We start from the raw sequence: 25,622 nt of genomic DNA, 5'->3' as shown, positions 1-25,622 counted from the left end.
AGAAAAATGGTCCCAAACATGGCTTCTTTACTTGAATGAGTCAAAATGCAAAGTAATGCATCTTGGCAAATCAAACAAACATCACAATTATACAATTCCATCAATAGCAAATGAAATAATAAGTATATGCAGTACAAACGATAAAAAAGGATTTAGGTGTTTTTTATCTAGTAAGACGAAATATCATAGTCAAGCTATGTATGCATCAAATAAAGCAAATAAAATACTTGGAATGATAAGCAGGAATTTCACCTATATGGATAGAAAACTTCTCAAAACATAGTTTACAGCATTTGTGAGACCTCATTTGGAATTATCAATATCGGCGTGGAACCCTCACCAAAAAAATGACGTCCATCTCTGGTAGTACCGTGCTCAACTTGTTTCTCCGCGCAGCGGCCTTGTTCGTCGAGGTTCGTGTTTCAGAGTTATAGAGTTGAGAAAGGGTTATAACCACTATTAAGTAGCTTCCTCATCTGTAGTGGCCTTCTTGGCCTTGAGGAGGTGAATAATAAAAAAAAAACAAAAAAAAAAACTTTTAATCCTTTGTCTTTTGTCTAAAAGTTTAATTTCACATTTCGTAGTTTATGGGCGATCCCTTTTTGGAGTTTAATTAACATGCTTGAATGCAGACATTCTAAACAACAGAAACGTTTTTAATTTAATTTAAAGATAAATATTAGTTTAAAAAAAAAATTAAGAATATTTTTTTTATTTACAAAAGATGTGTAAAAAATTAAAAACAATAAAGCAAAAGAACCTTAAGTTTTTAGAAAATCTTGTTGATTAAAACATTTGATTTTTTGAAATTCAATCAAGTTTTAATGTTTTAATATAAATTTTCTATTCTCATTGGGAAGAAACGTTTTGAAAATAGTTAACATTCCATTCTATCTGTTAGCAGTAATGACTTCATAACTTTTCATTCATAGTTTGTACAAAATAGAAAACTGCTTTCTAATTTAAACTGAATGGCCTATTTATTTATTATCAAGTGAATAATATTTTATATACTTGATTATATACTTAATAAATACATAATAGACTTATATTAATATAATATATATTAGTATAAGTATATATATACAAGGGCGGATCTAGCATTTTAAATGGGTGATGCAAAATTTTTTCATAGAACCCCCCCTCCTCCAACCTCTCTAGGGTTAAAGAATAGTCAATTTAAAAAGTGGAGGCACAGTAGAAGGTATAGCAAACGGTGGGGTCGGACATGCCTCGGCGGCTGTTTATGTTATTAAATAATAACTAAATTTGTTTTGTATTTCTTTTGTAGTATCTATTTTTAATTTTCACAAATGTTGCCTTGGCTATTTCGTTCATAAATTAGAAGTAATTTTAAGTCTAATTTACTTAACAAAGTGCACCAATGAGAAGGTAAGCCATAGGACTTTGCACTTCATCTGTATACTACCATTTTGTCTAAGATTAGCCCTCCATTTCTGAACTCTTTCCTTTTCTTGAGAGGCATGTAATGTGAAGTAATGTTGCATAAAGTTACTCCTCCATTTCTGGATTCTTTCCTTTTCTTGATAGGCACGTAATGTAAAGTAATATTAGATTATTTATTAATGTAAAGTAAATTAAGTAATATTATAATTATAAAGATAATGTAATATGATAAAGTATTAATAATCTTATCTAAGGTTAACTCTCCATTTCTGGGATTTTTTCTTTTCTTAATAGGAGTTTTATTTTATTTTATTAATTTTTGTTATATTTTTTTGTTGAAGTTCAATTAATATAAAATAAATATAGTCTCTCTCTCTCTCTCTCTCTCTCTCTCTCTCTCTCTCTCTCTCTCTCTCTATATATATATATATATATATATATATATATATATATATATATATATATATATATATATATAGTATATACAAAATTGCATCGTCTTTGCCAGCAATTAAAAGTTTACCATGGGTTTTTCGAATTTACAGATGGTTCGAAAGGCAACTCTATAAAAGCATTGTCTTTTTTTTATAAGAAACATCAGAGAATTGTTTTTTATTTGTTTCAGTTTTAGGACTAATAAAGTGTAAAGGATAAGTAAAAATAAATTAGGAAAAATATATTAACAAGATCAGTTTATATTATTTTCTAGCTGGAAATATATAACACCATTAACTTTAGTAATAGGATTTTACCTTAAAGCAACATAATCTTTACTATCTTCTTGCTTCGGGATAAAACAATCTATTTCAGAATTTTCAAGACAGAATATATGGCTGCACTGGACACTTGTTATTTAAAATTTTCAACTTTTCAGTTAACAAATTTTTATATTTGAGAAATATCTAACCTTAATTGCATTCGAGACTAAAAAACTCATCTTTGCTTTAAAACTTTAATTTACTAGCAAAGACCTACAACAAAAAATACGAGCGAAGTATGTATATCAGGTGGCATATCAGAATTTTGTAAATTCTGAATGATTTGGTGCAACTGATGCAATTGTTCTAAACTTTCTATAAAATTGATTAGTTATTAAAAACATTCCTTATCTTATTTGAAACATTTTCATATTTTTTTGTGGAAGGTTTGTAATAACTGTTACAATTGTTATTTTAATAAATAGTGATTGGTTTAAACTGTTTTTTAACCAATCATTTATGATTTAGAGTATAATTGTATCACTTGCTACAAAGTGATAGGAAAAATTTGTCTAAGTAACAAATAAGTAACTATAGAGATCAGATAAAATCAAGTTTAGATTTAATAATTTTTTTCGAGTTTAAACAAATTTTACATTTTATGTGAATATTAGATAATTTCTACTTAACTCATGAAAAAAAAGTGAAAAAGACACTTAAATTGAGTGAAAAAAAAAAAAAAAAAGACTGATGCACGCGCATCAGTCTTTTTCCACTTTTTTCTTTTGTTGTTTGTGAGCATGCTTTCAAAAATTTCAATTCAAAGTTATATAACAAATATATTTGCTAAATGTATTGTTTATTGAAACTTTTTTTTTTAATTTTAAGTTGCATGAAGCTTTAACTTTTTTAATAAATAGCTTTAATATAAGCTCAACTGATTCGAAGTGAAAGTATTTAGTTTATTTACTTATATTTGACAAAAAATATTTGATATTCTAATGTTTTGATGTTTTTGAATTTTAAATATAATAGTCATTAATTAATAGAATATGATCAAACATGTACAAAATTGAAGGTTTAAGTGAAATTTTAGTTTGGTTAACTTTTTATGCTAGATATTTATAAGATATTTATAAATAATAAGCTACATATTTATAAATATTAAGTTAGATATTTATAAATATTTAACTAGATATTTATAAATATTAAGCAAGATATTTAATTTTTTAACATTTAAGTTTGGAATTTTCATTTAAGTGTTGCAAGTTTTGATATTTTATTACATGGACTTTTATGCAATTCAAAGTAAAAGTTCTAGTTAAGTGAAGTTTTTTGTCAAACGGACCTTTAAAAACTATGAGTTAGCGAATGGTTCAACTCAACCAGGGTACAATTAAGCAGCTAATATGATAAAGTTCAACTGGAATTTAACAAAAAAATGCACTGGATTTAGCTTTTAAATAGAAGAAATAAATCATTTTTAATTTAAACTTATATCGCATAAATTAAATTTAAACTAGGTCATGCATAAATTATGTGTGACGTACTTTATTATGAATATAACTTCTTTATTTAACAATATGCAAACTCTACTGTTTAATCATATTTTGACTTCAGCAAAAAAAATTTTAATAAAAATATTTTCTATAAAATCATCTTATAATTTTCTCCCTCGCAAATTCTTCAGACAAGCGTGATTTTTTACTCTCGTAATGAAACTAGCAAGCGCTAGTTTCGTTACGAGAAGCCCCGGAAGGTTGTTTACGGGCGTGTTTCACATGCTCAGAGTGATCGCTCTTGCTTCATCATGAGGCCTGTATTTATATATATATATATATATAAATATATATATATATATATATATATATATATTTATATATACATATTTATATATATATATATATATATATTTATATATATATATCTATATATATACATATAAATATATATAAATATATATATATGTATATATATATATATATATATATATATATACATATATATATATATATATATATATATATATATATATATATATATATATATATATATATATATATATATATATATATATATATATATATATAGATAAAAGAGAGGCCTGGGCAGGAATGTCTGCTTTTACACCTGTATAATTCAGTTCAAATAGGTTAATTAAAGGCTGTTACAAAATACAATTATCTTTATTATATTATATTATATATATATATATATATATATTTTTTTTTTTTTTTTTTTTTTTTATTTTTTAGCATGTTTATTTTCACCTCATTCTGTTTCTGATATTGATGGAGATTCTTCAAGTCCATTAATTGGCAGAATGAATGAAAGAAATAATAACTTCTATGGAAATGATATTGACTCAGTTGATATAGCCGTAAGATGTGCATTAGCAAAGTTTTTTATGTCTCCAAATGTCTTGGGAAACTTCATGAATCATACTAGAGTGTTGCGTCTGTACCCTAGACCAGTAGTAGCTCTGCAAAAAGAAGCTTTTATAATATCTCGCCCATGCCAGTCAAAGTTTATTGAGGCTTTAGCTAAAACTCAGGTATTAATTAAAATACTTGGTTTTTTGAATATATTGAATGGTCCTTTAAAGTATTGTTTTGAGCAGCATAAAAAAGTTTCCTTTTTTTTTTTTTAAACTGTTGATTTAGGCAGTAGAATATTTTGCTGAGTGGATGGTTAATCCTACAAACACAGTTTTTAAAAAAGTTGAAGCAGGTATGCTATATAAAAATATATCATTTTGAAGTTTTTAAATTGTTAAATACAAATATTTAAACGTAATTTCTTCTAATAATACAATAATAGTTGAATGTCTTAAATGAATATAAACTTAGGTATTTATGATCCTCGTATCATTGGTGATAAACCAAGATGGTATAGTCACTATGTTCAACCATTTTACTACCAAGTTCACAACCCACATTCTCATTTGGGATCAGATTTAGTCGATGATTCTGACTCAGATCCTAATTTTGATGAACCTGATAATATTAAAAACGGCGATCATGACTTAGATGAGCATAATGCTTGTAGTTGCTGCTCTTCGTTTGAAGATTCAGATAGCGAGGTTATAGATGTTTTTGGTAGTGAAGATAACGCATGTGATGAAGCTTCTTTAAATAATAATTTAAATCATATTAATAGCAAGGTGTGTTTAAATTTATTTATATGTATTTTTATATTTATTATATTTTATATGGTTTGTTTATACTTTATGCATACATATTACCTTTATTTTAATATTTATGCAATTAATTGTAAAAGTCATGTTTTTATAGATTCAAGAATTGTATGATACCTCTTATTCGAATGTTTTGACTGACCAGGATGCAGAGGAAATTAAAGAAAGAATTAACACTAATAGTGTGTTCTTAACTCCCGTGTACAGGTTCATCTTTTATATTTAAACTTCTGCCATAGTGATTGATTCATCAAATTTTAACTTGAAGTTCATTATGTTCATTAAATATTAAATTAGCCTCTATATTCTATACTAATTCTATTGCTTTAAATAAAACTTGGTTTTAATTTTATTTTTATGGTTGTAAATAATATTTGTGGAAGCTTATTAGTATTGATGACTTTAATGAAGTAACGTTGGTGGTCACGTTGGTGGTCACTTTGGAGTTATATCAATTCTTTCAATTTTAGAGCTGAAGAAAAAGGGAATACCTATACTGCTGAATTGGCAAAAAATAAAGTTCATTTACCAGAGCCTTTAATAGTACCTAGAGCTAACAGTTTTGCAGCATTGACAAGCAATGATAAAAAATCGATTGAGTTGGTAGGAAAAATGGCCATTGGTCGATCATTAAGTGGTTTGTTTTATTAACTTACCTTAATTTAGTTTTGGTATTGTCATTAAAAAAAAAGATTTTACATTAAGTTAAAAAATTAAAATTAACTCATAATTATCTTTACAAACAGAAATTATATATATTTAGTAGTGCATATATAGCAATTTTTTAATATATCTTCAGTTAAAAATATATTTGTTTATTCCAAAACTTTTAAAAAGGAATTCAAGCCTATCAAAATGTTAAGAAAGAAGCAGGTATTCCTAAGTAGACTCAGTTTATCAATCTGTGTGAAAACTTTTTATAGAACTACATTTGCTTTTTCCATAATCTTCATACTTTACAGATAGCTATCATCAAGATACTTGCAGGAATGTCTAAAAAAGATTATTTTAAAAATTTGATGACGCTAAGCTATGTTCGTTTTGGTATAAAAAACTTATTTGCAAAATATTAGAAGAATGGGCGCCACTGCATTAAATTTAAATAAAAAAGAGCTATTAGCTGTGAGTTTTTTTTTTTTTTTTTAATTCATTATCTCATATACAAACCATTTTTTATCAAGAGTTTTCATATATCAAACTTATGTGCAATAAATTAGAATAATATTCTATGATTGACCTTATATACGGTAATAGCACCTTAGTAAATATAACAAAATTATGTGCAGTAAACTAGAATGATGCTCTATCATTAAGTTACATTAATGATAGAGATCATCAGGTGCGCTACATTAGTTTGCTAGATATGTGCTAATAGCTGCAAGCATGTTTAAAAAAAAATTCAATTTTTTTCAGAGGAATTGACAGATTTTATAGCACAAAGTCTTAAACATTGAAAATATTTTTCATGAGAATCCTTAAAAACTATTTGATTATCTAGTTATTAACTACTATTAACTCTTATATTTTTGTAAAAAAATGATTATTTTAGTCTTGTTTAATGAAAATGATTATTTTAGTCTTGTTTAATGACAGTGGATCTAAAATTTTTTTGCTCAGGGCAATCTGAAGAAATGTTTCTCTTGTTTTTCATCTTTTGTTAAAACTTAGTCATAGTTTTGGGTTAGAATACTCCTTGTGTAGCCCTACCCTTCACAAAGCTCAAAATTGCTATATTGCTCTTTGAAAATTTCACAAAGATGAATCCAGTTCAAGTAAAGGGATTGAGGTGCTTGGAATGGAAAGAAATCTTGTAATTTTGAGTTAATGAAATCTAAAATTACTGAAATGACTGTTGATAATGTTAAAATGGATATATGATGGTTCAACATTTTTTTTATTTAACAATTACAATAATTTTTAATAAAACATTAGTTTTTGTGTTGATTGCTTCAACCATGTATAAGCAATTTTTTTTCCCTTCATTAGAAAGTGACATAAGGCACTTTCTAATGAAGGAATGGTTTTATGAAATTTTGCACACAAGCTTTTGAGGACAATAGGAACAGGACAAGGAATATTTTTGACTATTATCCTAGTCTACAGGGAAAAGGGGAAAAAATGGTTATAAAAAATTATTCTTTCATTTGTCAGATATTAGCATTTATAATACATATGTTTAGACATATGTATTATAAATGCTAATATCTGACAAACTTTGTTCAGAGACACATGAACAAAACTGTTCATGTGTCTCTGAACAAAGTTTAGGTTAAAAATAATTGTACACAAAAACTATTTACATATATTGTTAGCTTTATGTCTGGTGACTACTAAAATATATTTAAATAAAAAGACGAAATAATAAAATCATCAGAACAGAATGTTTAAATAAAATTTTAACATTTCGTCCTGATCATATATGGCGTTCTACAAAAACAAAAAAAGATGTTATTTAGAGTATTTTTAAAATGCTAAGTTTACGAATATTTAAAAACTTTATGTGTTTTTTACTTTACTATATGTTCATTTCAAATCATTTATTGAAAATGCTATGTTCTATGTAATTTATTTATTTAAAATTTCCTTTATGAAAGCAAATATAACAAGATTTTCATAAGTAAAATCCAGTAAAGAACTAATCACCTGCTTAAATAAACTGTTTATGATATCAATCTAAAGCAAGACAAAAAATATGCACAGAAAAAATCCTAAATCCTATTTTAGTGCACTTTACAATAGTTTTTTTCTTTTTATCTCTGAATACAACTTCAATGATCCAATCTTTGCATCTGGAATTTGCTTAACATGTAAAACAGTTTTTCATCAGCATGCTTGCGCTTATACTGTCCCACTAACTAGATGGTTTTCAAATTCATAAAATTGCTCTAACAGGTCTTGGAGGCTACGACTAGGAAATAAAGGTTTAGCTTGTGCCTTTTATATTCAGTTACTTAAAGAAGAGGAGCCAACACAAAACCACATGTAGGAAGACCAGGGTTAGTTTTATATATATATATATATATATATATATATATGTATATATATATATATATATATATATATATATATATATATATATATATATATATATATATATATATATATACATATATATCAAATTATATAAGTATTAAATTTATGTATAAGTTAGTATATGTAAATTTGAAAATTAAATATTAAAATATATAAGTATCAAATTTATGTATACTAACTTCAAAAACCAGTTTAATAAAGAACTTGACAGATTTGCAGCAAAAATCTTTCAAGAGAAGTTTGACTCAAAATAAAATCACCTTAGCAAAATGTGGAACACCATTAAATTTCTAAAGGAATAGCTTTTAAACTAGAATTAAACATGAAAATCCTAACTTTAAAAGCTCAATACCTATAACTATAAAATAAGTTGGATGCAGGCAGTATCCATCATGCTAATCTAAAACTCTAAATATTCGCAGACAAATCACAGGAAGAGATATTAGCAACATTGCTAAATGCATGTAGGAAAAAAAATATGGTCAAAAATCTGTTGAGTCAAGTATTACCAAACATTTACAAGTGTCAAATTAACATTTACAAGAATTCTTTGAAAGTGTTTATCTAGAAATCTTGATTCCAAAGAAAAATCTTTTAAGCATTATTTTTCCCTATACTATGCTAAAAGTTTTAGAGAAATTTATTTAAATATAGGATACCATAAGTTAAATATTATTTTATTTATAGTATCCGTTTTTTTTAAAGATTTTTCAGAGTTTATGGAAAATCAAAAAAGAAGATAGATGTTTTTGTAATTTTTACATAATGGTTGAAAAAAAGTTTAGCAAATGGTTTTGATACTGATATAAAAATTTCGAACAGTTTTTTGTGCTTTAAAACTATCAACAAGCCTAATATTTCATTCAGCCATATTACATCATATTGCACGAAAAACAATTATGCTCTTGGACTCACAGCAAGTAGTGAGCAAGCAGGAGAGTATCTTCATTCAAAATTTTCAGAGATTTTAAGGTACAGAATACCTAAAGACTATCATTATGACTCATAAAAGAAAAAACTTTTTGTTGTTGGTTTGACATGCAATAATGATTGAATTTAAATGTAAAATGATATATTATTCAATTATATGAAACTGTGTGAACTGTTGTATAATTATATTTATAGTATTGTAAATTTTTTATTAAAATCACTATTATTATTTAAAAAATCTATGTAAATATATTTTAAATATTGTGTTTTTATTTTGTCTTGTTTTGTAATGCCGAATTTCATCAGAACATAATGTTACAATTTTTTTGAATAAATTTTTGGATTCATCAGACATAAAGCTAACAATATGTCAACAGTTTTTCTGTACAATTTTTTGTACAGAAAAACTGTTTACATAAAGTGTTAAAAAAAAAATTAGTGGTCTCCTTAAGTGTTAAGTAACTTTGGAGTAGGAAAAATTCTCTCTCTTGATGAGGTGAATAAATTAAAAAAAATAACATCTTCAAAATACCTTTATATATATATATATATATATATATATATATATATATTTATATATGCAGGGGTTAAAGTAGAATAGTTAATCAAATGGAACGGTGTTTAAAAGTTCAAAGTGCGTGTTCAAAGCAATGCAAAGTAGCCCTTCCATCTGTTAAAATTAGTTATTCAAATTTTAGCTGAAGATGCGTTTTTGCTGAATGACGATGACTTATATTACTATTTACGTCCAATGTTTAAATTAAATGCTTATATTAAGGGAAAAAAATTTGAAATAAGTTATTTCTGGTTTACAAGCAGAAACGTAATAACATTAACAAGACATAATTATGTTCAATATTACATAAGTATTGAGTAGATGTTATCAAAGCAATATGAGTATTTTAAAACACTATAGCAGTTTCTAAATGATTTTGTTCCAGCTATCTATTTTTCCCTTTGTACATGGTATAAGACATAATTATGTTCAATATTACATAAGTATTGAGTAGATGTTATCAAAGCAATATGAGTATTTTAAAACACTATAGCAGTTTCTAAATGATTTTGTTCCAGCTATCTATTTTTCCCTTTGTACATGGTATAAGACATAATTATGTTCAATATTACATAAGTATTGAGTAGATGTTATCAAAGCAATATGAGTATTTTAAAACACTATAGCAGTTTCTAAATGATTTTGTTCCAGCTATCTATTTTTCCCTTTGTACATGGTTCTTGACAGTAAAACATACATCAATGGTTATGTATGTTTTACTGGCAATATGCTTCTTACATTTTTATAGATGATATTTATGATTAAAATGCCCCTTTCACGTTCTGCTTACAGGTATGATTATTGATGAAGAATGCAAAAGTTTTAGACTTAGCAACTAGAGTCTCTTCTATGTTTGGAAAAATGACCACAAGAACGGGATACATATACTTGACCACTAAAATGTTCCTTGAAGTTGTGTAACTCCTGTTTTGTTAAAAAAAAAATCATCAAGCAGAAAATTGCAGAAATCTTTTAGCAGAATTTCCGGATATTCTTGGGAAGTTTATATTTCATTTTGTTTATTTCTTGGCCACAATATTGCACTGCGTGTTGTTAAGATGTGTTTTTCATCAACAGGTTCAATGCATGACTTTATATCTATTGCCAGCTTCTGATAAAAGATGGCTTAATCAATTAAAGGTTGATTTTCTTTCTTTTCTAATATATTCACGTCTTGGAAAATACCATTTTCAATTGCAAATTTGACTTCAGAAACTTTAGGAACTCCTATAATTTTTCTTCCTTTGAACATAGATATGAGACAAGAGAAGGCATGAATTGCTTTACTGAATGTGACATTTTTTAATTATAAAAGTTCTGAAGATGATTTAAATTCTTCCAATGTAACATTAATGCCAAGTTTTTTAGAAATAATACGCTTGCAAGTTTCTGTGCGAGGCTTTAAGTCCCATGTTGGATCAATTAAAGCATTTATGAAATGCAAATGTAACAATTTAAATTTGGGTAAAACGACCTTTATATTTCAAAATGAGAACTCACCCAATAAAGATAAATTTTACAGAAACAACAGAAAGCTATTTATTGTTTTTTGAAAATTGTACAAAGCATAAAGAGTATCAATGCCTTAACTGCATCACTTATTGCCAGTTCAGTATAATTATTCAAGCAATACCACCTAACTAGCTGAGAATACTTCTGCTTCAATTGTTTGAACATGTCATTAATTTAAAAAAATTAAATATGTATAAGAAAAAAATTAATAATGTATAAGAAAAAAATTAAATATGTATAAGAAAAAAATTAAATACGTATAAAAAAAAAATTAAATATGTATAAGAAAAAAATTAAATATGTATAAGAATTCTAGCTTCAAATAATTATTTAACACCATTAACAATACTAAAAATGATATAAGTTTGCTTATATTTTTAAATTCTATCGCATTTCAATATAAAATAAATATTATAATTGATGTTTTTGTAATGATAGACTGTACTAAGGGCATACATATCGTACAATTCTTTATATGCCACATTTTCACTACCTAATGATCTATGTCCTGGAACAACAATGTCTTATAAATTTGTGCACTGTAATTAATATTAAGAACTAGTGTTTATCATAAAGAAGCAGCGTTTTTAAAATAGCATTTAAAAATAAATGTATTTTGAATATTATTTATTTATTTTTGCCTTTTTTTCATTTGTTGGTATTTTCTTCATTTATTGAGAATGAACACACTATCGATCTGATACAAATGCTCCACTGTCCCAATATTATACATATCTTTAGCTCAGAGGTTGCTTTCTTAAAAGTTACGATTTAAGACCAGTTTACATATATGTGTCTATGCCAAAGAAGTTTAGCAATACCTAAAAAATGATTAAAAAAGTGCTCTAAAAGCATTGCTAACATTGTGTCCTTTTATCTTCCTGCTCCTAACTATAAACTTGTTCCCGCTCAGATTTTTTAGTTTACCCCTGCATTGGCCCTCCTATATTAACAGCCCCAGATCTGAAAACGTCCTAATTTGGTCCTGCAACCATAAATTACGCAAGTTTAAATTTAGTCAAAAAAGATCACAATTTTTTCTTGCAGTCTTATATTCAACCAAAAATTTATGCTTAAGTAAAAATAATCTTCCACTTTTATTATGAAATAAATTAAACATTGCTAAAATATATATTAGGTATGTAACATGAAATTTTTAAATTTTTAAATTGAATTAAAATGTATTCAAAATCCAACATACCTACCGCAAGTTATGGGGTTTAGTACCGATATTTTTGTACCGATAGTACCGATATTTTTGATATATAGTACCGATATTTTTGTACCGAAGTACCGATATTTTTGATATATGGATTTGTTGAAGAAACTGTGGTCAAAATTTGATTTTCCTTCAGTAAAATTGTTATAACTTTGTCAATACTTATCTAAAAAACTATATCTTGGTATCAAAAGACAACTGTATGAAAGGACTATGTGTTTACGTTGATCACTAGTCAACGGGCGTTTCCAGAGATTTAAATGGGGGCTCTATACCACCAAAGGCCTTAACCATCCAATAAATGCAAATTTCATCCATAAAAGTGTGTATTCAAATGAAGTAGTAGGTTTTTTTTATACAAAAAGTTGCTATTATTTCATTTTACATCCCAGGTGTAAATTGCTATAATAAGATGTAAAATGATGTAACAAGATGTAAAATGTAATAATAACAACTTTTGATATTATTTCATTTTACATCAAGGAAACAGAAGTGTATCTTATAGTTAGGGTGGATGTGGTGGTGAGGTTTAATAAACCCTAGTATAAAAAAAATTATTCTTACAAATATTTTTTTTATCAAAGCTGTTAAAACAATTATAAAAAATTAAATTTATATTCTACTTGATTACAACATATACCAGTGGTGCATAGGCTAACATATACGGGTGGAAGGGGAGTATGGTCCTTCCCCTCCACTTTTTACCTAAACAAAAAAAAGTTTTTTTTTTTTTAATTGCTTATATAATTATATAATAATGATTATTAAAAAATGTATTACTAATAGTAGATACTTATTAGATTTAATAATTACAATGTTTGATGATATTAAATACATTAATAATAATATTAAAATTTACAATATCATTAGCATGATTATATTAAGAGTCAATAACAATGTCTTTGGTCTAAACAATGACACACAAGATTCTTAATCTAATACCATCCCCTCCCCCAATACAGAATTCGGATTTTAGGTACCAAAAGTGCAACACTTTTTATGGTATCTGCATCTAAACATTTTTTTCTGAAATTTGGCAGGTGCTTAGATGTGTATAAAAAAAAATCCTGATAGTTTTGAAAAAAGTCTCAACATTCCTTCGTCATTTGGCACGAGAACAGCAACTAAATTTTCAGCATCAATAAAGTCAAATCAGAATGTTATATATATATATATATATATATATATATATATATATATATATATATATATATATATATATATATATATATATAAATTCAATTTCTAAAATCTCTATATATATATATAAAATCTATATATAATATAAAGTTATAAAATATAAAACAATAAACTTACGACTACAAAAGTAATGACACTCACTAACTGCATTATAAAACACAACAATAAAGTTATTGCTTTTACAACGCACTTATAACTTTTATAATTCATTCTTTGATCAAACAACATAAGTAATTCCAACTTTTAATTGAAAAAGAAAAGCATCTAGTAAACATAGAGTGGATATTCAAATAATATTAAAAACTTTAGGATCTTAAAATACAAAATGATAATCTCTTTATAATAGATAGTTATAATATATATTTTTATTATAAAAGTTTGTCATTTCGGAAAATGTTACTAATGGTCTGTAAAAATGCGCGTAATTTTAAAAATCAACCAATTTAAAGTTTTGATTGTTTGATTATAAAATTAACGCAAATTTTTACGCATCATGAGTAACACCTGAGAAATGCTAAACATAACTTAAATCTAGATTTAAAAAATTTTGGGGAAATTTTCAAATATTTTTTATTGCAATAAACTTATAGTTATTATATAGTTTTATAAAATTCTTTGTTTAAAAATATGCGCTTTATTATCGTATATGGGTATACTTTAAATAATTCAACAAAATGAAATTTTAGAAAAAAGCAATAAAATGCTCAAGTTGTTACATGTTACTTTTACTTTTTCCGAGTTAGCTTGTCTTTTGAGCTTGTGTATAACATATTTCTAGCTTTTACTTCTCTCAACGATAAAAAATATTCACAAAATACAAAGAATAAAATCTTTTTTAGATTACCAAGTTTTATTGTGTATTATATTTGTAGAGTGTTTTAAAGAAACAAGATTTTTTTATGTGTAAAGATTGCATACAAAGACAATTTTAGGGGGAGGGGGTGTGGGAGAAGGGGGTGTTACCCCACAAAGAAGATGATTTTCAAGTTATAGTCAGCCTTAAACTTGCTTAAGCTTGCTACGGCAGTGAACTTTAGGGGCATTAAAAACGGTTAGTTTATTGTTTTGTTTTTTATGACATTTGGTCACAAATTTAAGCTAATTTGCTCCATAAAAACAAAGGATACAGTTTAACATAAATTAAAATTTTAAAGACCAGATATTTTTCCAGATATCCCAAATCACTTAATTCAACCCTTGAATATATATATAAATATATATATATATATATATATATATATATATATTTATATATATATATATATATCAGGCCTTGTTAAGAAGCGTTACGCAGCTCGCATTTTGCTTGCGAAAAGGCGATTTGCCTACGCGCTCAGCAGTTTTGCGCTACGCAAAAACTTATATCTTTTAGAATATTTAAATTATCTTTTGATTATCGTTAACGTGACGTTTATTCAGAAGAAATAAAGTCGTAAAAGCATTTTTCCGCAATTGTAAACTAATAGATTTTTTTTGTTAAAGAAACAGTTTGTTTCATTTTTTTTTTATTAAAAATTAGTTAAAAAAAATAAAGTGTTTAAGTTTTATCTTAAGGAATTAAATATATAAATTCCTTTTAAATATAAAAATTATTTTTAGTCATAGTAGTTTAAAAAATACACGATTTATTTTGATGTAAAATTTTATTAATAACATATTTTGTTTATTGTTAATTAAATAACGTAAAGTTTTAATGACGTTCATTTAATTTATGAAAATAAATTATGATCACGAATATGTTATCGGTAACTGATAAATAACAAAAAAAAAAACTCTATTGTTTAAAAACATTATTAAAAAGAGTTCACAAATTAAATAAGAAAAAATTTATTAACAATTGATAAAATAACCAAAAACCAAATGTAAAATTATAAGAAAATAAACAAATATTTTACGTTTCATGAAAAAAATATTTTTTTCAAAATAAAATTTAGTTTATATTTGAAAAAAATAATATAAATGATTTTTTTAATAAGAACTTTGATTTTATTTGTAACTTTTGTTATAGTGAGAAAAAAAAAACTTTTTGTATGATTTTTAACGCGTTAATAAAATAACTTTAATTACAATGCGGTACTTGTAAAGACGCTAGTGACGCAATATAACTTCTAACGATGCAAAATATATTTGCTGAGTTGAGTTACATAAAAATGCGTTACGCGTTTTCGCTACGCAGCGAAATCTCGTAACAAGGCCTGATATATATATACACATATATATATATATATACATATATTTATATATATATTTATACATATATAAATAATATAATAATATATATATAAATAATATAATAATATATATATAAATAATATAATAATATATATATAAATAATATAAGTATATATAATGCAGTATTGGTGTAGTGGTAGAGTGCTTGCTTCACAAGCGAGAGGTTCTGAGTTCGATGTCCACCACAACAACGTCCAAGTCACTGGTAGTACTGCACTCAACTTGCTTCTCCGCGCAGCGGCCTTGTTTGTCAAGGTTCGTCATGTGTGTATATATATATATATATATATATATATATATATATATATATATATATATATATATATATATATATATATATATATATATATCAATATAAATCAATCAATATATTTCGATAAACGATCTTACAATCAAGGTCATTTACAAATAGTTAAAAACTAATCTTAAGTAAATACCATGAAATAGTATTAATAATACAAATAATAATGATAATAATGCTGATAAATTAACAGTTATAAGAATAATAAGAAAGTTATATAATAATAAAACAATATTAATTTTGAAACAACAGTCGAATATTATGCAGACGCAAGAAAGTTACAAACAGTTATGTACTGACAAAATGTAACAATGATTTAATAAATATAATAAATCTTAATATCAATAATCATAATAAAGGTAATAAAAGTTATATAAATATTTCATTAAAAAATAACAAATAAAAAAAAAAATTTCAATAACACTCACAAATAAAGACATGTCACCCACACCCAAACATTTACTCACAAAAAATATAGAGTTTTCATAGTAAATAAAAACATTCAAATAAAAATAAAAATCATATCATAATGCCCATAAAACACATATTGTCCCTCAAAATTAATAAAATTAAAAAATTTCTCTTTTTCTTTTCTTCAAAAACAGAGCAATTTTTATATTTTATTTAATTCTTTTTAATTACTTTCCATTTTCGAATGTTTTTTTCTTTTAACTTTGGTTTTTTGTCTTTCTTTTTTTCTTTCTCGTTTCCTTTTTCATTTTTTTTCTTTTGTTAATTTGTTTGATTTGTTTTTTTATATTTTTTGTTTATGATTTTTGCTTTTTTATTTCTTTTTTTTTTCTTTTCTTCACTCCCTTTATTTTTATTTTATTTTTTTTCTTATTTTGTTCTTCTTTTTTTTATCTTTCTTTTCTTTTTTATTTATAAAATTTGTTATAAAAAAGTGTCCGCCATTCCGGAAGTCTCTGCACTGAATCTCTGTAGTCTAAAAAAGACTATAAAACTGAAATTGTTTTGCAAAATACATTATATATAGTGTGTGATGTCGTTTTTTTTAATTAAGTTATGCAACATTTCTTAATATATTAACCAGTGTTATAATAACATTAAAAAAAAAAGAATTTAAAATTTATTTGTATTTAAAATTTTAAAATTTTATTTGTGTATTTAAAATTTTAATGCTTTAGCGGTCCTTGGAAGTATAAAATCAAAGTCAGGTCCAAAATCATCAGTTAGTGAGTCAAACTCAAGTGTTGTATCAGCATCAAATATGAATTCTAGTTTAAAAGGAAAACCAGTCAAACTTATTTCCTCGAGAAACTTAGAAGGAAGGAGAGGTTTTTAATTTCAAACTTTATTTTTTCTTATTTGTTTACCATCAAATAAATTATTTATACTACTTTGCCTTCATTTCTCAGTTTTTATCAAAAAAAGGTTTTCAAAGCTTTGCAGGATGCGACTATTATATTTCATAAATTCCCAAATTTATTCAAATAAAAACAGATTATATGACTTAAACCCAGTATAGCAATCGAATTTTTTTTTAGAATCTGATATAACTGAGTCCATAAGGATTATTGAGCCAAATGACCAGAAGATTTATAGCAGGTATATATTTTTTTTAAAGTGTATTAGTTTCATTGTTAATCTGTTTACATCTAGTGTTGTCATGGTACTGAAATTTCAGTATTCAATACCAATACCTATCAAAATACTTGGTAAGAAAGAATCATACTCACAACAAACCAAATTGTAAGCATGCATAGTGCACTGCATCATAAATTTGCATTGTTAGCAAAAACTTGTATTTTTTGTATTACTAGTCATTTTTTTTTTAAAAACTTTCTAAATCAAGTGTATAAAAATACTTTCGATGCTCATTTTAATTTAAAGACTATAATTTTAAAACTTTTTAAATTTAGTTTTCTTTTGTTGTATGTAAATTGTGTTACCAAATATTTTTACAAAAAAAAAAAAAGAATAATATTGGGATTTTATTCTTTTAAAATATTACACAAAACAATTTTTTGAAAACTTCTTGCCTCCTACTTATTACTTACAGAGACCACTAGGAATTTCCAAAAGATTCCAAATTAACTTTAAATGACAGTAATGGTGACATCAAAAAAGATATGAAGTGTTTTTTTTCATAAAAAAATTTTTGTTCTAACTTTAGGGCTAAAAAATTCTAAAATTGGATTATTCTTTTCAAAGAAAAGTTTCCGAGCTAGTCACTGAAACACGTTGGAAGTTGAGTTGGAATCAATTTACTTTAGATACTACTTTTAGTTTCAAGAAAAAAAAAATTTAGTTGAAAAAAAAAATTTCATGAGTTTAATGCTAATACAAATTTTTATGTTTGAAATAGAAAAAAAAGTGAGTCAACCAACTAAACTGTAAGTCATTCTTATTTTAAACTTTACTACGCTTTACTTACTGACAGACGAGCAAGCTTTGTAAGTAGCACTATTGTACTAATAAAATAGCTTGGTACTAATGTTAGTATCGATACACTCAGTACTTTGGAAGACTTTTACCATAACTACTTTTTTAATGAAGAACCATGTTGGTACTGAAGTACCTAATACTGTGATAACACTATTTACATCTATATTTTACCTTGAATTGATAAATGAAGTTAATGATTTAAAATGATTGCAATCTATTTTCATTATACTTCTTTAAAAAATGATAATGTTATTTTTTATGTGTGTCTAATTGAGCATTTATTCATTAATTTTAACATTGTTAAAGTGTTGCTCCTTCTTGGACTTTAAAAGTATAAATTATAATGGAATAGATTTGTGATGAAATGGAAAAATTATTTACTATAATAAATTAATTATTAAATAAAATAAAACTTGTATCATTGTACATACATTTATTTCATTTATTAATATAGTAATAATACTTTTCAGCGATAATCAACAGTTTTTAACTGAAGTAGCGGGTTATGTCAAGTCCGGAGATGGTGTTGGTTGGCTGAGTACAAAAAGGTTAAGGCGTATTCTTGTCCATGAGGGACTTCGTCAGTATCTAATAAATCAACTTGATCTTGATGTTAAAGATAAACAAGTTATTTTAAATGATGTTGTGAGTTTATAGATATTTTTAGTTTTTTTCTTGTCTCAATATCTTGGCTCAAGTTTTTTTTCATCTTTTCATGTTTTTATTTTTGAATTAAAGTTAATAATTTAAACTTAGTTTATTAATTTTTACCATTTAAACCACTTAAAAATGTTTTAATTTCAATTTCTAATTTTAAGATCAAAAGATTTTTTTTTTAATTAAATGTAAGTTATTTCACACATAAAATAGAATATAGGATTTATTTATTTATAGAATCATGTAGGAATTTTTATGATATACACAGTTATGTAAAAGATATATCAACCAATATACTTTAAGAAAAAGCTAGAAAAAAAAAATTGAATTGAAAATAAATCGCATAAAAGACTGTTTAAATTTTTTTTTTTCAAATTTTTTTATTTATTTTATACTGTTTATGGTTATAAATTTATGCTATTGTTGGTATTTAAGAGTTATAAAATATCTTTATTGTTGTTAATTAATTTTTATAAATTATTTTTATTGATGTTGAATAATTGTTGTCAATTGTCATAAATTTGTCTCTTGCAATCTCAAATCAAATCTCAAATACCTAAACCTATATATAAAATTTTACTAAAAATAAAATTTTTATATTTAACTCAGAATCATTTTTATTTACGACATCTTTCTTTTCTATTTTTATAATAAATGCTTTATTTTAAATTCCTAAAATACTAAAATAAAAAAACTTTTTAACAGTTTTTATTGAAAAGGAGCTATTAGCTCCTATTAGTTATTATTGTTATTTATATTAGTTATTAAAAGTTATTTTTGTTGTTTTAGTATTTGTTTATGTTATTTATTATCAATTATAATGGCTTTTGTTTTAAACATTATTGTTTGTAACTTTTACAGTATCGCTAGTAACCTTGTATAAAAGATTTTTTATAGTTCAATTTTTCATTAATAATTTTTCTAGCTGAACTACATTTTTTATTAAATATTTTTTTCTATTTCAGTTTTTTCTTCAATTTTAGTAAATGATTATTTTGACAAATGAATTAATTACTAAATTAAAAAACCAAACATTAAATATAAGCAATATAGAAAACGTGGTAAATATTTCTTTTTTAATTTTATCAAAAAATAGTTATGAGTATTTAAGTTAAGCATTATAGATGCAATCAATTCATTCAATTTATTCTTATTACTAATGGTAATGCAAAATAACTTTCTGGAAGTCTTTGTAGGTGATTGTAAATGTGCTGACAAGAAAATTTTAAAGTTATTAACATAGCCTTTTGTAGACATGTATTTGCTTTTTTTTTTTTAATTTCTTTTTTTTTAATGAATAATTTATTTTAAATAGAGTTTGATTTTTGCATAAATGGCCTACTTGTATCTCTAAAATAAAAAGTACATTCTCTATTTATTTTTAATATTTCAACAGATCTTTCTCTATGGTATGTGTGGCACTACATTTCAGACTAGTTTTAACTATTTTTAAAAGCTAAAATAAAACAAATAAGAGTTAACTAATTTATTTGATTCTTTTTTTAAATGAAAGAAAGTTTTTGGACTTGATCCAGGGCTTGACATGTATGTTTAGGATATCTATGTAGGTGTCAGAATTAACTTTCAGTTATAAAAACCAAAGGTATTTTTTAACCATCTGATAAAACAAGGCCAAACAATAACTGATGCTGGTTGCTTTGTTTGATGTTTTAACCTTACTTCTCCTGGAACTTGTTTAGATACCTGGGTTGATATATAGTTGTCTGTTCAGCCGTTTAAGACATGGTTGACTGTCAACAACTTCTTGTTCAAGAACAGAATTATTAATGTGTTTTTTCTTACATTTTTCAAGTCTTTTTGCTTTTAACTTGTCTGTAATCCGGTGCTTCTTCACCCTGGCTCTCGACTTGGCCTTGAGGTCCTGCTTCATGACCCAAAAACATTTTATGTTTTATGATATCACTAGTTAAACTTGAATTTCAGTTTAGAATATGTGGCTTTACTTTTGTTTTTACAGAATAATGGTGAAATGACTTGAATTCCAAAAACCTTTACCATGACTAGAGTAACTGTTATGAAATCCAAATTCATAGTATCTTAGACTAAAAAAGCAAATTTATTTGTGATAAATTCATGTTGATATAAAAAAATCATCAATCAGCAAATAGCAAAAGAAGATTTTGATAAGCATTCAAATTAAAAAGATGTTAAAGATGTTTTGGTATTTCTTTAAATAGGTATATCTTGCATAAAACTCTTTAAAAGTTTATCCTATTCATTCAAAATCAAAAGTTTATCCATTTTCAATTTGATTATAGGCTCTTTTGATAGCTTTATTAAAATCTAAAGCTGTTTTTGAATTGCAAAAAAAAAATGTATATTTAAAAAAAAAGTATATTGACTGTTTTTAAATGTCTATATTATGAACAGTACTGTCAGTCATATGAACTTTTACTTTCTTGTATAGTTACTTTGAGATGCATTGTGATGCTAGCAGTAAAGGAAATTAATAGTCTCAATTAATATGTAAACCAAAAAATCCAAAGTAAATGCAACACACTTTTAAGTGTTAGAGTCAGTTGTTATGCCTCTATTTTTAGCCTTCACCATTTAGAGTGTACATATCATACCATAAAAATATGTGTATATCTGTTTTTTTACAGATTGCATTGCATGTTGGGAGTTTAGTTAAAATCAATAATATATATAATAATAATCAATAAAATTTAAAATCAATAAATGTATTTTCACTGATAAATTAAAACAACTTATTCTTTTAATCTTATTTTATTGTACTTATTTTATTGTATTGAATTAATGGTAATTTTTGCACTGTGTTTTAAAAATCTAATTGTCAATTACTTGCAGTGCAATTTTATATTTCTCTTTTTGAAGTTTTTTCTATTGAACTCTGCACAAGTTTGGTAGATATTACTCAAAGCTTAATTTTTTGGTTGTTGAACATTATATAGAATATAAATATTCTGAAAATTATTTTCAAAAGTTAATAGTTAGTTTTGATTTTAATGCAGTTACTTTTTCTTTTTAATGTTAATTCACCTCCCTAAGGCTAAGAAGGCCACAGTTGAAGAGGCTACTTTAATTGTGGTTACAACCCACTTTTAACTCTAAAACTCCAAAGCAAGAATTTTGACAAGGTTGCTGTGCGGAGAAACAAGTTTAGTGCTGTACTACCAGGGACATGGTAGAGTTCAATGTCGAGACTTCTTGCTTATAAAGCAAGCGCTATACCACTACACCACTGCTGCATATAATAATGCAGTTTATATATGTGAATATATATAAACTGCGTTCTCCTATGCGTTCTCCTGTCTTGTTATTACTTTGGTACTAACTTTAGAGGTAAACAAGTCTTTTTCTTAAGAATTTATAGATACAAATCATTTGCAAAATCACTCTCTAGCAACAATCCTGGTTATCCATTTAAATGACAAGAAGAAAGTTCTACTTGGGCAGAAGCTTAAAACCAATTTTTACATCACTGATGTCCCATCCAAACAGTAAGCAATGAAATTAGCTTTTCAGTCTTTGCTTGTTTCGTTCAGCATGTTAGATATGTCTAAAAATAAATTAGTTGCTCTTCAATCAGAGACGTCATATAAATCAATCTCTCCTCAATCATATACTGTAACAAAACGTAAGAAACTTGTCTTCTAATTGCTTTTTGTTGCTCCTTTTGAATGCTACCAATGTCAACACACATCTGGTTGCAAAGAGCATTATCTGTTGTTCAATTAGCTTGTGTAGTGAAAATTTCATTTTTATTGATTAAGCTCATAGTTCACTTTTGTATATCATTAGTAGATCACTTATTTAGCCTTGTTTACTTTAAAGCCAAGACATTGTAATACTAACAATGGATACAATGGATGAAAACAATGGATGGATTTGTTATATATAAACATATAACAATTAAAGAGAAACAAATCTATAGTTAGAAGAATCAAACTTGTAGCGGTATTCATAAATTAGAACTATGTTTGAATCATTAAATATTTTTGTAATCTCTTCTGATTTAAGGGATAGTCTAAAATATGTTCAACAGCAATGCTTAAACTTTCAGAGCAGGTAATCAATGCATACAGATGGACTTCATTGTTTTCACAGGTTTGTGTTTATCCTAAGTTTTTAATTGTAAAATATTTCCTTTTAAGCTGATTTTTTTTTTTTAATATCATTTTTATTTTCAGTAAACTTGAGTAACAGGATCAAATTTCAGTAAGGCTTTTTTATCGTCTTGAGTAAATACAGATTGAAAAAAGCCTTACTGAAATTTGATCCTGTTACTCAAGTTTACTGAAAATAAAAATGATATTAAAAAAAAAAAAAATCAGCTTAAAAGGAAATATTTTACAATTAAAAACTTAGGATAAACACAAACCTGTGAAAACAATGAAGTCCATCTGTATGCATTGATTACCTGCTCTGAAAGTTTAAGCAAATTAGAAATATCTAAAAGGTTCTCTCTAATTGTACCATTTTGGAAACCTTAAAAAGCAAAATTCTTTCTTATATTTTTGTTTGCTTTTCAGGTATGCATAAAGTTTCTTAGGATTGGGTTTGGAACTATTAGCTATTTCATATTCAAATTGTTTGAATTTGAAATAGCTAAAATTTTTAATCCAATCCTACAAAAATTGATTTCGTATTCAAAAGAAGTATCAATTGATTTTTGAGTCTTACTATTAAATAAGATATTATTATTAATTCATAGTTATTTCTATCTTACAGAACAAGCTGTGACCTTTATTTTTTAACGTTAGTCTTTATATTATCCACATTTGTCACAGTTATTTGTATTTTGATTGTGTGATAAACTTATCACAGACCTCCATATATACTTCTAATAAATTATTATAACACTCATTCATATTTCTAATCCCTAATAATTCTTTCCAATTAATTGAATTAAAATATTGCATCATTTTGACATTAATTTTTGACAAAAATCATGAGATTTTTTAGATTCTGTTGTTGCATCATATTCACTTTTCTGTTTGTCACTTCGCAATTCTGTTGCACCAAGTATTATTTTATTAGCCTCTTTACTTTTTTGTTTATTTCATTCGATAATTGACATGTTTAGATTTATTAGTTGTGATTCTATTTTTTTCTATTTTATATATATATATATATATATATATATATATACACATATATATATATTTATATACACACGGTTAGATCAATAGTTTTTAAAGTTTTATTTCTTTATAACTTTTTAATCAAAATTTGTTGATGATGATAACAAAGCAAGTTGTTTTAACGATGTTAACTCTGACGTAGATAAAAAGATTTAATTTCAATAATGTAAATTTCTGTATACTTATTAAGTTTCCACACAAAAAGAAGAAAAAAAATGATATCTTGTCTTTTTCCATCACCAAAGAAATAAAATTTTAATATCTATATAATTGTTGAAACAACATCAAACTAAATGTTCACCATATATAGTGTAATCTAATATATAAATAAAAACATGTCTTGTCTTTTTGTTAGCTATACAGGGTGACCACAAAGTATCCGCACAGATAAAGAGCTTAATAAAAAGCATGTAGAAAGTATTTGGAACACAAATTTTATTTTAAAACATTTATTGAACTATAACAATTATGATTCAAAGATTGAATTCGAATTTTCCTCCATCAGCAAAATAACAGGCCTGTAGGCGTCTCGGGAATGCTTCGACGGTGGCGAGCAAGTAGGCAGGGTCCAGAGAATCCCAAGCTTTCAGTAGTGATTTTTTTAAACTTTCAATATTTTTATGCGGCTTTTGGCATGCCTTTCCTTCTAGGACGCTCCAGACTGAGAAATCCATCGGGTTAAGATCGGGGCTCGATGGCGGCCATTGAGAAAAGTTGATAAAATCAGGAAAAGTTGCCGCACAAAGGAGAAACGCGCACCATTCTAAAAAAACCAATTGAACATAGTTTACACAGTATATAAAGTAAAGTATATAAAGTTTATGACATAATATTAACCAAAAACAACAAATAAATAAGAAAATACATAAGTGCTTTTATGCTTATATTTTCACAAGATGAAACCGTCTCGTGTGCGGATACTTTGTGGTCACCCTGTAGTTAAAAAAAAAAATAGTTTTCAAAAAAATAATTTTCAATTCTGAAGAATATTTATTTAAAAGGAACTCAATCAAATCATTTCTCATTACAATTCCTAATTTATTATTTTTGGCGAAGAGTTAAGGACCACCCTAATGAATGTTTTTTATTTATTTATTTTTTAAAAAAAGGTAACTGAAAAGATTAATTTAACAAAGTTGTTATATT

The 25,622-nt window shown here is 25.5% G+C and overlaps 1 protein-coding gene across 1 annotated transcript in view; it reads left to right on the top strand.

Moving 5' to 3' along the window:
• The window catches only part of LOC101238875 (MAP kinase-activating death domain protein), an 81,749-nt gene that overhangs the window by 20,028 nt on the left and 36,099 nt on the right, over positions 1–25,622 (top strand). Inside the window, exons 7-14 of the mRNA XM_065789622.1 lie at positions 4,269–4,659; positions 4,769–4,835; positions 4,955–5,268; positions 5,399–5,508; positions 5,772–5,938; positions 17,433–17,582; positions 17,793–17,853; positions 19,164–19,338. Of these exons, the coding sequence (XP_065645694.1) occupies positions 4,269–4,659; positions 4,769–4,835; positions 4,955–5,268; positions 5,399–5,508; positions 5,772–5,938; positions 17,433–17,582; positions 17,793–17,853; positions 19,164–19,338 (1,435 nt within the window). The remainder of the gene's footprint in view (positions 1–4,268; positions 4,660–4,768; positions 4,836–4,954; positions 5,269–5,398; positions 5,509–5,771; positions 5,939–17,432; positions 17,583–17,792; positions 17,854–19,163; positions 19,339–25,622) is intronic.

Source organism: Hydra vulgaris, chromosome 02, assembly GCF_038396675.1.
Source record: "Hydra vulgaris chromosome 02, alternate assembly HydraT2T_AEP".
Taxonomy (NCBI): domain Eukaryota; kingdom Metazoa; phylum Cnidaria; class Hydrozoa; order Anthoathecata; family Hydridae; genus Hydra; species Hydra vulgaris.
The sequence above is the reverse complement of the archived record's forward strand: the minus strand, read 5'-3'. Positions and strand labels throughout refer to the sequence as shown.